We start from the raw sequence: 16,686 nt of genomic DNA on the forward strand, positions 1-16,686 counted from the left end.
CTAACAAGCGTATATCCTTACGCCTTATCAATCTCTTGGCGAAGGAGAACGCGTGTCGGCCCTATACCAGTGTTTTCCAAAGCGAGTAAGCTCCCGCGGTTCAATGAATCTCGGAGGTAATAACTGGGTCCGTAAACGCTATCTCTGTTTTATCAGCTTCGATAAGACTGAGTCATTTAGTCACCACGATACGCTGTATCGTGCTGCATCGTGTTGTATGCCCAATTACCACTGATGTAAATATCATTGCGCGTTTGTACCCTCCAGTTGTGCTGAATGACAACGATGATTGAGCGTGGACTACGCTCGCTGCGCACACGATCGCTCGCCTAGCTCGGCGAGCTGCTCCGTCCGTCTGAGAACTTAGTTTGCCGCTTCCTTCGGTCGAACAAACACGTCCTTCAGTCGGGTAAGTCGATATAAGTACATATATATCCGCGACCGCGAATATTCGCTTGTTATCGCGTGTATTACTTACAAAGATGCATGTTTTTATTTAAGATACTTAAAATTCATTATTGTGGTCTGTATTGTACAAATTACACACGGGAAAAATGTTTTCTTTTATTTTAGTTTATAAAAAAGATACGTAATAAGTTGTATATTACTTTCTTTAAATAAGTTCCTTATTTGCTTGATGCTAAAATTATATTTAAAGTGCATATATGAATGTGCGCGAATATTAAAATGTTCTAAATGAAATAAAGTAACGATACAATCCCAATTGCTGCTCGTAAAGAGATGAATATTAAGCAGGCTTGTCAGTTTGCAATCGTAACAATATCAGGCTTCGATATAACTTTTATTAATTGCAATTTATCTTCTTACCCCGCTGACGTTGCTCCAATCAATTGATAAATTGTTCTCACACTCCTAACGCTAACATACAAAATTCTATAGCTGTAGCTTATATCTGTACAGTTTAACAATTAATCAGCCGAGGAACAAAGAAGATATTCCAGCCACAGCTTTAGTCACCGTTTCAAACGCCCTTCCTCTCGCTCTCTTTCTCTCTCTTCGCCGTGCAGGGGACATACATTTCTCTTTTTCATCGACCCGGCTTCCCCCTTAATAACTCGCGGCTATTTTTGCGCGCCGTGCACCGCGGCGGCATGGAGTACAACGACACGCTGCTTATCCCAGGCCAGCATATACGTCCGCCCGTAACCGAGGAAACGGCGGTCGCCCTGCTGGAGCGGCTCTACGGCATGAGGGCGACGAGCGTGCGCGAACTGAACGCTTACGACGACCGCAATTACCACGTGGTGTGCGACGGGCCGCCCGCGAATCCGCACGCGATCAATCTGGAGAAGACCGGCTATGTTCTCAAGGTGATCAACTCCCTGGACTCCCGCAAGACCGACGTGATCGAGGCGCAGACGGAGCTAATGATTTTCCTCAATCAGCGAGACGTCTGCTGCCCGTTGCCGGTCAAGAACGTGAACGGCGCGTACTTTTCTCTGGAGACTCTGAAAAGCGAGAATACCATGGAGAAGTATGCCGTGAGACTGTTGGTCTATCGTCCCGGTGAACTGCTGTATCGCGTAAAAATAACTGATGAATTGTTGCGCAAGATTGGCAGTTTCACCGCCAGAATCGACGAGATCCTCACGGGCTTCAATCATCCCGCCTATGACGATCACAAATCACTGTGGATGTTGACCTCGGTGCCGCGAGTACAGCAGTTCACGTACGCGATTAAGAGCTCGTTGGATAAGCAACTGGTGCACGACGTGATCGTCAGCTTCCAGCGGGAGGTATTGCCGATCATGGATCAGCTGGAACAAACGGTTATACACGGCGATCTGAATGAGCACAACATCATCGTGAGCCCCGACGGCAAGGATATTGCCGCCGTGATCGATTTCGGTGACTCTCACAGGACTTGTCGCGTTTTCGAGCTAGCTATAGTTCTCTGCTACATGATCCTGCAAACGGCCGACGTAGGAATGGGTAGACACGTCGTGGAGGGTTACGAGAGGATCAAGAAGCTGACCGACGTGGAGAAGAAGACCCTCAAGATCAGCGTATGCGCCAGGATATGTCAGAGTCTGGTGATGGGCGCTTACTCGTACCTGCACGATCCCGAAAATCAGTATTTGCTGAGTACGCAAAAAACCGGGTGGATGTTACTAAAGAGGCTGTGGCCCATGAGTCAAGGGGACGTGATGCAAGCTTGGGGATTGACTAATTCCCTAAACGAGTAATATTGATGAATTTGCCGAATTAAGCAACGGCAAATAACACAGATTACTCGCTGTTTGACTATATATTTTTGTATAAAGGTAGAGTTGAGAGATAAAATTATAATTAATGGATCGAATGGAAGGAAACAGAGGTATCAAACTTGTAATAATCTGTTTTAGCATCACATTTGATATATCTCGTTTTTTATTAATTGACGTTTTAATGGTATCAACGAACAACTGCATTATTGGTCATTTTCAATTGCAATCATTTATAATGACTCTGCATATCGTTTTATCAGTAATATATATATATATATCTAAAAAAAAAAGTAATATTATAACTATCAATCTGTAGAGTTTTGTATTCATTTAATATTTTATGTCTGTCGAGACTGTGATAAAAGAAATTTTTTTTAAAGAAAATTATTATACAAGTAATTCTTCTACTTTTTTCTCGAAAGCTACATACAGTTTTGTAGTTATAATATTTTGATTTTATAATATTATATTACTTGGGTTCATGTCCGATTGTGCATTATTATGTTTTTTAAATATAATAAATATCGCCTAAGACAGTGGTCAATTATGAAAGCAATAATTCTATAACACATCAATTATATGCATAATAATGTGTAAGATATATTTCAAAATATAATAGAGACTAAAAGATATTTTTCTGTAATCATTGTTCGTTTTGCTCAAGTAACGCTTCTATTAGTGTTAATAAAAGAGTCTACTGAATACCTACTTTGTTGGCATATCCCCGCATTCTAGCAATTAAATAATCAAATTCTATAATTAGATATGTGTATATTAGGAAGTTTGAAATTAAAATTCTAAATAAACTTTAAGAAAAATAACTGCGGTATTGTGCAGTGATATATTCTCTTGTTTTATTCGCATTTAGGCAGTTACATATTTACATAGATATCATGAACAGTAATGTTTATACGTACAATACTAAGTGTGGAGCCATTTTACATACCTACATCGTGATATATACAAAAATGTACGTGTCGGAATTTATTTCCCTTTCAAGAATTGTGTTATCACGTTGATTAACCGGAAAATAACTTGTTTCTTACCGCATCGATCAGTAACACACCGCGGTCGTATTATTACAAGGTAAGTATTGATTAAATACTTACTAAAATGTGACACAGTGATATACATGACGCGCCGATGGTAGTTACATATTATCGCATTTGCTAGCTGTAATCATATATAGGATGCATTAAAAGGCGCCGTATCTTTCCTCAGTGGCTGAAGGAAGTATCTCGACTTTTGATGCGTCCAGTATATTCATGTTATATTTTTTGTAATCTTTCCCGTACCAACATATAAAGTATTTATATGCGTGCATCTCAATAATTTACGATAGCTCGTAATATACCTTTTATCTCTTGTCTTTAATAATATTCTAATTTATATTTACTTTTTCATTTATGTCAGCTCGTTTTGGCAAACTGCTTAGCTGTGTCGAGGCAAATTCGTTGATAGCGAAAATCTGTTCACAATCTTATCAAATCATATACCGACATATATGTATAAATCACATAGGCGCCGCGCGCCGTAGAGGTGAAATGCAACGGAATGTATTCGCACATTTATATAATGATCTGCCGTCCATGTATACTGACTATACAATAATCATAGGAGTTAGAGATATTTTATATATATATATATACTTTAATAGACTTTTAAAAATATTCCCGCTGGGGTGCATGTCTCCTACGAAGAATTCCGGCAGCGCCTATGATGTAATTAAACGTTTAATATGATCAATCATATAAGGGGGAAACAAATCCTCGTTACATTTCACGTATAATCAATAATATCTGTTCGAGATATCCTCTTATTGAAAACATCGACTTCTATGATGAGTTCTATAGTGAGTGACAATACGCGACAAATGAATATTTGTAACTACTAGTAATATCTAGGTAGTGAGAAGTGATTAGAGGCACATAAGTAAAGTCGGGCCCTTTAACCAACAACGGAATGGTCATGTTCACGAATTTTCGCCAGAGATTATTAACAAAATATTATATTACAATACTTATGTATTTTTTTTTATTGCTTATTGGATATCTATTGGCTTAAGATCGCCCGACAGGACGCTTATAGGCGCACAATAATTCATCGATAACTTATATTCTTAAATAACTTTACATTTTACATTTTCATAATAATTTATATCGCGATCTATAAACATAAAGGAGAGAGGAAGATATAACATATTAATAAATATGTTTAGACAGAGATATAGCGCGAAGAATAATTTCTTCCTGATTATGACGGAATATCAAACGATTCTTTGGAACGTAACGAAACTCTCTTTATATTAATGCCCAAGAATGATGATATCCGAAGAACGTTTCAGTCTTAAAGGGATGACTTTCTTTCGCTTCAGAAATAAATGAAGACGATTATTATATTTACGTGGGAAATAGATATAAAAAATAAGCATCAAGAAGAAATGTATTTAATGTGCTTTGCGAACACAAATAAACGTACGCTTCCCAACCTTCCAGACTTAGCGTTTTATTAAAATTTCAATATCATATTCCGGTTAAAGCCATTTTCCGTGCGACTTAAAGCACCAACATTGACAACATTTAATAACGTGTCGATTTCAACGGTATGTGGCAATAACGATCTTCCCAGGACGTAGCAATAAATTTCTACTCCCCTTTCTCTCTTTCATCGTACTCTATAACAATATATAACGCTCTTAACTTTTTTGGACGAAATGCCGGATTTCCATTTTTCTTCCTTTTTCTTTTTTAACTAGGGGCAATATGAGCGCGCACAATTTATGAGAATCGCGCCCAACCACGCGTGACATACGTTATAGAAAATTATGCTTTAATTAATTAGAAACTGTTAAGATTGGCGGGTTTCTTTCTTACACGAGGAACGCTCGAGGTGAGGAGGTGAGCCGGCTCTCGCGACGATACGACGAGGAAACTATTACAGCGAAGTAGTTTTGGTCAACTCCTTTCTTGGATATTCCCTTTTTTTTAATCTATAACTCGGACATCGTAATTAATACTGTGCAATTTTATTCCACAGTGAACACGCTCCTTCCGCGTGCATTACGTAATTTACTAACAACAGGCATCCCGGGTGCGTTTATATATGTTACGAAGTAATTGTCCGACTAATCACGATTTACACTCTCTGTCTCTCACGCGCACTCTTCATTACCGCTCATCTTGTTTAATCCTCACAATGAGTCACTTACAATCAATATCTCGGATCTAACGACACGATGCGCAGCACTGTTTCTTGTACAGCGGCACCTTACATATGTTCATCGTTTTCACTCTGCTGCACAGTTGCGAGTGGTCCTTGCAATCTTCTACAAATGCTAAAAAATAAAACAGCATGTTAATCATGAAGCTCTATTTTTGCGTTAGAGAACTAAGATGGAATTAATCAATAATGTAAGATATAAATAATTATAATGTTACGGTTTGCATAAAGGCTAAATCTTCAGATTTAGTATGTTTCTCTTGCAGAAACCTACCGGTAGATTGAGGACAAGGCGGACCTCTGCACGTTTTCATTACAGGAGGTCGTGGTATATCTCTACAAGCGTTCCCCGCTGGCTTCTTCGTACCGAACCAGACGCATTGTAAAATCCTATACTTGATACCATCTTCTTCGCAAGACGCAGTGCACTGTGCGAAACGTTTTATCTTAGCATAAGCGTCATCATTATCGTGTCGAATTTTTAAATCAGTTTATTTACCTCGGTCCACTCGCCGACCCTCCATACGCCTTTGCAGGCGTCGTTGTAACATTCCTGTCTTTGTAGCGGCCTCGTGGCTTCGTCGCACTTGCTCGGGTCCAACAGCGTGACATTCTCGCGATCGTTCTCCACGTCGTGCACCAAACGACAGCTAATATCCCGTTTCTGCATCGCCGTCTTCCAATTGAAGCATCTGGACGTTTCGCACGGGGTCCATTCCGTGGCGTGCCATTGAGGACACTTGCCCGTCCCGCAGGGTCTCACCTTTTGCGGTACCGGATAGCCGGCGTCCTCGCACAGCGTCTGGCCGATGACCGTCCTCGGCGTAACCTGCGTGGAGTTGCCATCCATTTTCGTCGATCGAACTGTACACTGTGCACCTCGCATCTATGGAAACGAATGATTCGTAATATAGTTATTTCGTCGAAATATTTTTAAAAATATATTTAAAAAATATATTTTTATATGAAATTGGATGAAAATTCTTTTAACTTTTAAATATCTTTGTTAGAATGTCGTGATCAGTATTCATTTAATTTCTCTCATATAAATTAATATTGATAAAGTTTATATAGCGTTTTAAATGATAGCAAGTATAGATGAATGAATCATGATGAAGTAAATGAATGAATATACAATCAAATATCAACCAGACGTTCAAGTCTTCTAAAGTTTCTTATCGCTTCAAACATTTCTTAGACAATTGCTTAACAATGATAATAATTAGTTACAAAATATTCTTCTTTTGAATTAAGAATTGAAAGAATTGTAAATTTTCTAATTCAAGCTAATCACAGTTAGAAAAAATGGTCTTACCTGGAATCCACTTCCTCCGCAAGTTTGAGAGCACTTCGACCAATCGGTCGTAATCCATTCGAACACCAGAACATTATCCGCAGCTGCATTATAAGTCCTTCGTTTAATTATTGAACCGCTTAAACATTATCAAGACAATGTAAATTATCAAATACAATCTTACCTAATACAGCGAGTGATTCTACAGCGGGATCTTTTGTTGTACGAGCTGTATCGGCCTCTCCCGTTACGGTGGAGGTCAAAACGTTCGCGGGCTTATCTCCATCAGTTGAACGTTGCCCTTCTCTGAACACCTCTTTTAGATTGACTGAGAAGGCCTTTTCTATGAAGCCAGAGTGATCCTCTCGATTGCGAGATAAGTTTCTTACGTTCTCGTCAGGATTCTCCCCAACAACACTCGACCTCCGATCATTTATCAACGTCGAGTCTTCTCTCGCTCTATTTTCCAGATCTCTAGTAGTCGGAAATCGCGCGATTGTATAATCCGCCGTGTGATTTTCCACATACGGCACGATTTTCCGCTTATCCAACTCCTCCTCGAACGCGTCGCCGTATTCGATTGTCCTGTTCGCGTGGCTCAAACTACGATGATTCGACTCCGGTATCCTTAATCGATCTTCAAGACTTCTAGATACCATTGTGGAGGTGACGGTCGATAGATCTTCAGTTCTCAAGTTCCTATAAACGTCGTGATTGATGGATTTATCACTTTCGTCGGTAAAACTGTCTGCCTCCTTGAGAATTTCCTTTTTTGTGCTCGAATCTTCAACATAATACACGTCCATTCCGACGTTTTGTGAAGATGTGACAGACTCTGTCGTGGCTCTACTTTGGACGTGACTTTTGGACGTGGTACTCCACTGATCTCTGTAGTCGTGCCTCGACTCTTGCCATTGTCGTTTCACATTTTTTAACGACTCCTCGATATAATCGATATCGGGCTTCGTGGTAAGCTTGGTATCAACTTTATCCATTATATCCGACTTGACGCCGTCGCCGTGCTGTAACCCGAATAGAGACTCGTCCAGATCGTAGGGATCGACATCGATAAATATTCGCTCCTCATCTGGACCGAAGGTCTCGTCCGGAATGGCTGTGTTACGATATAAATTGTCAAAACTATTCTCTACACTTTGATACGTGAAGTCGGCTTCCCTGTTAGACATTCTATGCTTCGTCGTCGCCGTCTTTTTATGTCCGTCCTCGACAAATGGCGTGGAAACGGTCTTGCGACTATCACTCGTGGCCATTTCGCTGTGAAACGGCCAATAGGCCTGTCATAAAGCGCGTTAATATTTAACATTTAGATTTCATAGTACGTAATGCTGAGTAAATCGGCGATAATTTAGCTACGGTGGCAGACAGACACAGGCGCGCGCGTTATAACTCCGTCAAGTTATTCACAAATTAATGTCTTACCTTCAGGCTCGATATCAAGTAGCTCAAGTGCGGTACAAGAGTAGAAGCACTTGATGGAGCAGGTGATTCCACGGATTCTTGATATCCCGGCTGATTGATAGTCAAATATCGAATAACCGACACCGAGGAAAGTTAGTCCAGGAGTGCAAAGCGAAATACAGAACCATCACCAGAGAATTAGTTTGACGAAATTCATGCACATATCATTTGTTAAGCAATGTCAAGATACACGCAATGAATTATTGTAGCGAGAGACAATCTTGACAGTAGAGTGTTTTTTCGCGTACCTGGTTGAGAGAGGTAACAGTATGCTCTTTGTGCATCATCGTGGCGTCCGATGGAGTGGGACTGGTTTTCTGCTTCTTTTGATGCGGTTTTCTTGTTGGTTTGCTCGGAAACGCACGTTCATGGCTGAGGTCCTCACTATCAAAACGATTTCCGTAGGCTGCTACAAAAAAGAAACAAGGTTGCGTGTAAAACTAAAATTATTAATTTAAAAAATTAATAATAACATCCATTATTTTTAAAAGCTGAAATTGTAACCTTAGAATTTAAAAAATATATTAGATTTTTTAAGTTCTAAAGCTAAACGTGATTAATAACATCATTAGTTTTAAAGCTATATAAAAATCTTCAAAATTATCTGTTAATTTGTTAAAAATCTGAGATTACAACCTCAGATTTTAAAAATAATAGATAATATTAATAACTTTTTTAATAGAAAAAAAATTTATTAAAAAGTTTTTCAAACTCTTGATTTATAATATTTCGAGGTTGAAACAAATTTGGACCGCAGTTTTCTATATCTATATTTACAAATGAGAAATTCGTATATAAGTAAACAATTTTATCGATAAAAAATATGTATTACGCTTACCTGCGTGATCAGTGTATGGACTTTCGCCAGAATTCGCCGGCGCAGAGTCGAGATTCGCGTTTCGTTGTAGGTGAACGGAATTGCCGAGTCGTAAATATTCCTCGCTACTTATCTGCTCTTTAGAGCGAAATTTCACTATCAACTGCGTCTCTGCGTGCGAATTTCCCGCTGGAAAAAAAAATTATCGGCTCATTTTTCATAGGAACATGTCGAAATACGGATAGGAGCGTGGCAGGCGAGACAGATCGCTTACCAATACAAGCGTAGACTCCCGAATCCGAGGTAGCTATATCGATTATCTTCAAAGCTCCCTTCCTACTGATCTTGTATTTTCTCGACTTTCGTATTTCCTTGTTGTCTTTCGTCCATATAATCTGCGCTCTGACAATGACATTGCATTTGTAATTATCTTCCCCGATTCGCAGCTGTACGAGATAGCATCGCGCGTCTGTACTTACTTGTCGAACTTTCGAACGGGACAGCGAATTTTGATAGAAGGCGTCCCTTGAAAAATCTGGGCGACTCCGCCAATTTTCAGGTCCACCTTCGCATTGATATCTGTTTGATTGTACGTCGTGTTCAAGGTGGTGATGATCGGTAGTGTGCTCGAACTTAAGTCCGAATCGTGGCAGGCTCTGGTGTTACAAGGTTTCTCGTTAGCTGGCTTTTGAGTCGGGCATTCGCGTTCTTCGCGACTCTGCTTGCGACCTTGCGCCATTATCTGCTCGCAAACTACATCTCGCTTCTTCACCCCGCCGCCGCACGTTTTCGAGCACTAAAATTATTCATTTAATTCAGGCCTCCTCGGAGAAGTTTAGAGAATTTTAGAGAGCACACACTTTCTAAAGTACAATACACATACAAATCAAGTTATAAACAGGATATATCGCTATCAGATACTTCAAATCTTGGAATTTCATGCGGACAGCTTTACTATACAAGCTTCATTGATAGAAAAATGTAAAAATTAATGAAAAAAAATTACTTTTCAATTTTCCAAAATGTTCATGCATAATTTCTCTGGGATAACTATCAAGTTTTACAATCTTTTTTCAAATCAAAATATACAAAAAGTTTTTGACTCTTTCGAGTGGATTATTTCGTATTATTTTAAAGTTTCGAATGAGGGAAATGATTTAAATCACTCCGCAGTTCGTGTGTAACAAAAAGCTTTTTCCGCCGAGATTGTTGAAAAGCTTCATACAAACGTGTACAAACATACCTTCCCCCATTCTCCCGTGCTCCATTTGACAGGACAATCCAGTACATTGCAGTATCGTCTGTCGGCGGGCGGTGGTTGCGGACACATGTAATTTGGAACGGGCACTGCTTTGCCGGTGCCGTGTGTCACCTCGTGGATACAGGTAACGTCACGTGTCTGTATACCAATACCGCAAGGGCTCATGCAAGTAGAGAATTCGCTATAATTCCACCTGCGGGCACAGACGATGACACATATTGTCAAGAAAGATCGCGCAGGGAATTGCGTCGTAACGTTAATTAAACTTTCCTCAATCGCGTTTCTACAACAAGTTACAAAATTGCACAGTAACATATCTTATAAACAATATAAACCGTATGATAAAAAATTATTTGTATTTTTAGTATTTAAATAGATAAGCCGATAAACAATTTCATGAATTCAAAAAATAAAACGAGCAATTTTTCCAAATATTTATCGTTTGTAACGTATTATTGTTCGCATTTAACAAAATATTCATAAAATTGTGCTAGATGTGTTTTTTTGTTGTTGAAAAGATTACATATTTAACGAGAAAAAATGCTTATTATGAGAAGGCATTAAAGTTGATATATTTAATAGTGTAAGTACTGTAAGTTAAGGGTCTCCAATTTACGACCCGGAAGCCAGATTCGGCCTCCGCGAAGTTTTATCCGGCCTGCCAAGAAATTTTGACGAATTTTGAGCTTTGGTTCTGCGCAGTTCTATTGTCGCTGCGTCGAAATTTTATAATATATAAGAATTTTAAAATAAAGATGTTTTGTTTTTATACGATCAGTTTCAAAAATAAAATTTATCCGGCCCTCTCTCTCCCCAGTCAAAGATTTAATACGGCCCTCTTGACGAAGAAGACTGAGAACCTCTAGTGTAAGTCATTAGAATATTATGGCAGTCCAAAGATACTTGGTGATTAGGCTAATCGAACATTACGTAACGCGTGGTATCTCAACATTTAGGCATTAAGCTGATCGATATCACGGAGTTATAGCGTTGCTTTACCTCGGAGGACACGGATGGTCGTTACAGACTCGTATCCTCGCCTCCGGCTTCGTTTCCGCCGAGCATAAAAGCGGCATCACCGTTTTCCCGGTGTCGTCCCGCACGCAATTTATAATAAGATCTTGAACACCTAGAGAAGAGAGAAATATATGTAGATATATAAATTATACGCGCGCGATTCGCCATAAACGATAGATAATCCGTTCAGAGCATACGCTCGTCCCTTTGTATCGCGATAGTCGACACAGAGTAATCTTAATACGATTATATCTGAGCGCTGTTAATTGCACAATGACATCGGCACGATTTTGTCGGGCTAATTAAGAGCTACGTCAATGAATTAAATTCGTTTCGCTAATCCTATTCAATCAACGATTAATATTGGCTCTACACAGTACTCTCGTTTACAAATATCGTGTCAAACATTGAAAAAAAAAATAAATAGCAATGAGTTATTAAATCGTTTTACTTGTTCGAGATGCGCCTATAAATTAAACGTACGAAGAGAACGTTCCGAATAACAGATATAATGAAATGTAATACATATAATAAATATGATATAATAAGATATAATAAAAATGCATATGCTTTACTGTAATAAAAATATAGTAGCGATTCTTTGATTCTATAATCTGAAAACTTAATAATTTAAACACACAAAATCTTGATGCGCAAAATTAAATCCTATTCGGGGGTAAGATATGAGAATTCGCGTATACTTTTAGAATTAATTCGATGATTTTTCAACATAAATGTTTATTAACGTAAAATTAATGCGTTCGCGACGAGCTTCAGCGGAAGCAGTTCATCATTTAAAATCCATATGTAACGGATTAAGAACCTGAAATCCCGGACCGCCCGGGGCGGTGAAGCCCGGCCTCTTATCCGTCCGGTCCACCCCGGGTATATTATCAAAAGCAATCTTGGCGAACAATGGTCGTTCGATCCGTTACCTCCTAAGCAAGTTGCGCTGCAGGGGGTGTAGCCAGTTTCCTTCCACGAGTACGTAGTTTGCACGTCGCTACCCGGGGCGACCTTGATACCGCTGTCGTAGCCGCCTCCGCCGGAACTACCGGACGATGATCTACTGTACGAGTCGGTCAGGCTCGACTCGGCGTATCCGCTCGTGTCGCCGATCCTGTAGGATAGGCTGTTCTCCAGCAAACCGCACGGCTCCATCGTGCACTTCTCCGTCTCGACCGGCTTCGGGCCGGAGCACTGGCTGTCCGGCAGTTTGGCGATGGTTTGGCTGAACTCGAGGAATATCTTGCAGCGCACTTCCCTGTGCCTGACGCCCTCGCCGCAGGTAACGCTGCAGGGGGACCATTCCTCGGCGATAAACCTGAAAACCGAGGTCGCGATTGAATATATCCCCGAATTCGCGTAAGATAATACGTTGGGTGGACGCGAGCTCGTCCGGAAACTCCGGTAACTGGGATTTTGGGTCACCAGAAAGATGAAAAATGCGATGGTCGCCTAAGATTTCATCATCCATTTTCGGTATGAGCACTTGAGAGAGATTTAAAGCGTATAAATTATTCTTTATAAATATATGACTATAAAAAGGTCTAAATCTCTTTCTGTTAAAAAAAGATATCTTCGCGTGAATGATATAATCCAAATTTAAATTTTATAAAATTGGAAATGCATATGTTCATTTATTGTGTGTGTGTGTTAATTCATAAGAAAGTTTCGCTATACATAATTACTGAATCATTTCCTCTGAGAAACTAATAGTATCCATAATATTTAATTATTTTATCTATTGCAAGTAATTAAGAATCACTTACGAATCAATACTTATATCCTGTTTTTTAAATATAAACATTCAGTTTGTTAAGTAAAACGGAAGTTATTCATGATCAATCTAACAATAAATATATTTAATAGTAAATAATTTAGGTGGTTTTTTAAATACAAAAATTTATGATATCACTGGTGCTCATAAATATGTATACAGATTTTATTACAAGATTTAATATGTTCATTCATACTAAAAATACTGAAATAAAAAAAAGACTATCATGACTATGCGTAAGTGAGCGCAATTAAACTTTTGTGTCCTCGTTTATTCTCATATAAAATAAATCTGTGACAGATGAAATCGGATTGTGATAACGAAAAAGTAGAATAACGCGTTATGGACGCGTACCGGGGGGGAATTGTCAGATAGTAGGTGCCATATAGAGAGAAAGTTATAAACGCTGACTGAAGGGAATCTAGGTCTAACATCTTATGGAATTTCGCTACGGTGGTAATGGCTGTTCTAAAGCCGCTGCCATTGTTCTCGAATTGCGATCGATGTTACATATCCCGCGAGGATTGTAGCGAAACGGAAAGTTTATACGAGCCAAGAACTTGATGAATTAATCGTTTGGTGGCTGCCCCGCGGACTACCTAAATTGGATTTTAAATTAGATCAAACAAGATAGTTATTTGTTTCTTCACATTTTCCATAGGTTACATTGAAAAATAAAATAAAAGTATAGTTATCTATTTATAACCAGCAAGATAAATTCGCGTAACGCTATTTAGTAACTCTATTTCGATCATAAGTAAATTATCTTATATCAACGTACATCTCATAGATGTTATTATTGGCTAATGCTATTATTAAGACATTCAATTCTTAATTTACCAGAAAACTTAAAAAAAATATATATAATTTTACATCAATGTGAAGATCAATTTAGATCACCCCTAATTCGAGATAAATTCATTAATAATTTGATGTTCTAAATTAAAATTATATAACAATAACTAAGAGAAACTTATGTATATATAATTGTTGCACTTCAATTTAACTATAGTTACTATCTATATGATTAAATCATTTCCGTCTAATTTTTTTATTTTTGTATATCCAATTGGTTTATCGTTATATTAAATTATTGTTACATCTCAGATTGTACAGAGCAGTTATTTAAAATGGGATTAACAAGATCCGTAATGTCGACACATTCCAAAACATTCGAGTGAGTTAAAGATACTAATAAATATAGACAGTGTACATGTATTACAAGATGTATGAGAGTACTTACGTCGATTCGGAAGGTATCGGTTGGTCCATCAATTTCTCTGACACTGGGGATAGCGGATATGGCTGCACTAGGGGCTGTGTCATACCGTCTCCATCTAAATAACATTTCGTATGCCATCTCATTTTCTATGCATATTCCTTGTGAACGCGATAATGTCTTTCAATAATTTCTTGAGCTTGGCTTGACTTTATAATTTGCTTGACTTGGCTTCTCATGTTTTTTCGCACAATGAAAGGCATCTAATCTTACGAGAAAGTTTCCGCAATCCGCGAAAAAAAAATCTGCAATTTTGCAGAAATGTAACGCATATGAATCTAATCACATAGTTATTTTTTTTTATTTTGTTAACAAAACGATATAATAAATATATGCAAAATTTCATGGTTTCTTAAAATATAATAAAAAATGTCAATAAAAAAATATTATGATACTGAAACTCTCTGGAAATTAGTACTCCATGGAAACATAAGTGAAAACTAAAGGCTTAAAATCTGTTTATCTCGAAGTATGAGAAACCTAAAGAAGGGTTAAAAATAATATGCCCTTTTCATAAATCATACGTAATAGATAAGAGCACTGGTAAACGTTTTGTAGTTAGTTACACGACTTCTTAATAGCTCGGAGTCCGAAGTTTAAATTTCATACAGATATACCTCTAATTTCGTGTAATGTGCTTAGGGAATATCGCGTATGAATTTTCAGATCGTCGCTTAAAGGACGTTAAATTGCCGTTCGAGCCAATAGTTCAGACATAACGCAATTACATGTGGGACATGCGACGTTCGTCTTGCATTCCTGCTCGGTATGAGGGCGTTCCGCGGGGTCGCAGTCCCTGGAGATGGCACCAACACCGTCTCTGCATTCGATCGTCCTCGTCCGTATTCCGGTGCCACAGGTCACGGAGCACTGCATAAATAAAAAGTTAAAATGCACACTTCGCGTAGAATTGTAATAAGATGCAATGTGGACCGATAAAAAGCGAGGAATAATGCACGCGACTTATGAAAATTGTAGTAGAGAAATTCACACTTAAAGAGATCAGTTCTATGTTAAACAATCACGTTTATTTGAATGGATTAATAAAAATAATTAATAACATAATAGTATAAAATATGTAATAGATATAATATATAATGTAATTGTAACGTAATGAATCATGTGAGTGATTTAATGATACGAGTTTACATTGTTCGCGCGCGCGAAGACAATATGAACATGAGACATTTCCATTTTGTGTATTCTGTTGTTCCATTTAAATCCTTTTCTTATCAATATTTTCCTTGTAATTTAATAAAAAGCGAAAGATAGTTAAAGAAGTTTTATAACTTGTAATTTGTTTTCTGCGATTTAGTGAGAAAACAAGGTAAGGAAAAAGTCTGTTTGACAAGGATAAATCAGAGGGACGAAATTCGAGACTGCGTTTTACTCCGAAAGTAAGGAAAGATGCAATCGAAACTCTCCGCGGCGCATTAACGACGTGGCAACTTCGCATAAAACACCACATTCCAAGGTGGATTAATGCCGAGGCGCGGTCTAATTTAAAATTCCGGATTGCCATTTTCGGTTCTCATTTCAGCAAAGTCGAAAAGTCTCGTTCGAGGCATGTTGTGTCCTCGAAGTTTCTCGCTCGCGATGAGACCTGCAAAGAAAGGCGAGGAAGAAATAAAAGGATAGTATCGAGAGAGAGATGGATGTAAGAAAAGCAATCTAAAGAGAGACAGAGAAAGGAGAGAGAAAGGAGAGAGAAAGGGGAGAGAAAGGAGAGAGAAAGAGAGAAAAAGAGAGAGAGAGAGGGAGGGGGAGAGAGAGAGAGAGAGAAAGAGAGAGAGAGAGAGAGAGAGAGAGAGAGAGAGAGAGAGAGAGAGAGAGAGAGAGAGAAGGGGGGAGAAAGGAAGAGATGTAGAAGAGAAAGACAATGAAGAAGGAGCTCGAACGTGAGAGCTATCGTTCAGGAAGGTGGAAAGGTGACACGAAAGGAAAAGCGGAAACCTACTCGACTTAGGTACCCCACTCTTTCTTCCGTCTCCCTTTATCCCGTTCCTCAGTCTGGGTTCTTCACCTTTCTTCATCCTTCATCTCCCTCCGTCTGTCTTTGCTTTTCACGGTCGGAGCTATATAACTCGGAAAGAGTCTCGATAGCGAGGGGGGGGGAGAGTGCTTTAAGGAGCCTTGTGCTTTCAGTTCAATATTTGCATGGCTCCTGGGTGCTCACAAAAGAGAGAAATCTATCAATTCCTGTCTTCTAGCGGCGCTACCCGGGCTACCCCGCGTCCCGCAGCTTCGGATGAAATCATTATCGTGCCACGCTGACAGGCGCGAGCGCGCGCGCGCGGGAGCCTTTATGTATC

The 16,686-nt window shown here is 38.9% G+C and overlaps 2 protein-coding genes across 5 annotated transcripts in view; one reads left to right on the forward strand and one right to left on the reverse strand.

The window, feature by feature from the left end:
- The first annotated feature begins 5 nt into the window (after nt 1–5).
- Nucleotides 6–3,049, forward strand: LOC139825206 (hydroxylysine kinase). 2 transcript variants are annotated; one of them, XM_071797749.1, is made up of 3 exons: nt 6–409; nt 922–1,502; nt 1,575–3,049. In XM_071797749.1, exons 2-3 carry the CDS (start codon nt 1,113–1,115, stop codon nt 2,205–2,207), a joined length of 1,023 nt encoding a protein of 340 aa, XP_071653850.1. In that variant the 5' UTR covers nt 6–409; nt 922–1,112; the 3' UTR covers nt 2,208–3,049. The 2 variants fall into 2 exon arrangements, with proteins under 2 accessions (XP_071653850.1, XP_071653849.1); XM_071797748.1 differs by having other exon boundaries at nt 88–409; nt 922–3,049.
- Nucleotides 3,050–3,057: 8 nt separating this feature from the next.
- The window catches only part of Nolo (no long nerve cord), a 186,191-nt gene continuing 172,562 nt past the window's right edge, over nt 3,058–16,686 (reverse strand). The window contains exons 10-24 of one of the 3 annotated variants that reach the window (XM_071797746.1): nt 15,103–15,244; nt 14,339–14,432; nt 12,251–12,639; nt 11,298–11,427; nt 10,281–10,491; nt 9,517–9,833; nt 9,312–9,439; nt 9,059–9,226; nt 8,469–8,626; nt 8,182–8,271; nt 6,926–8,036; nt 6,763–6,845; nt 5,947–6,333; nt 5,722–5,875; nt 3,058–5,562 (exon numbers count right to left, since the gene is read on the reverse strand). In XM_071797746.1, the coding sequence (XP_071653847.1) occupies nt 5,453–5,562; nt 5,722–5,875; nt 5,947–6,333; nt 6,763–6,845; nt 6,926–8,036; nt 8,182–8,271; nt 8,469–8,626; nt 9,059–9,226; nt 9,312–9,439; nt 9,517–9,833; nt 10,281–10,491; nt 11,298–11,427; nt 12,251–12,639; nt 14,339–14,432; nt 15,103–15,244 (3,672 nt within the window). In that variant the 3' untranslated portion in view covers nt 3,058–5,452. Of the gene's footprint in view, nt 5,563–5,721; nt 5,876–5,946; nt 6,334–6,762; nt 6,846–6,925; nt 8,037–8,181; nt 8,272–8,468; nt 8,630–9,058; nt 9,227–9,311; nt 9,440–9,516; nt 9,834–10,280; nt 10,492–11,297; nt 11,428–12,250; nt 12,640–14,338; nt 14,433–15,102; nt 15,245–16,686 lie in introns of all 3 variants that reach the window. The other 2 variants (XM_071797745.1, XM_071797747.1) reach the window with 2 other exon arrangements.

The sequence above is a fragment of the Temnothorax longispinosus genome, chromosome 2, assembly GCF_030848805.1.
Source record: "Temnothorax longispinosus isolate EJ_2023e chromosome 2, Tlon_JGU_v1, whole genome shotgun sequence".
In the NCBI taxonomy this organism is placed as follows: Eukaryota; Metazoa; Arthropoda; class Insecta; order Hymenoptera; family Formicidae; genus Temnothorax; species Temnothorax longispinosus.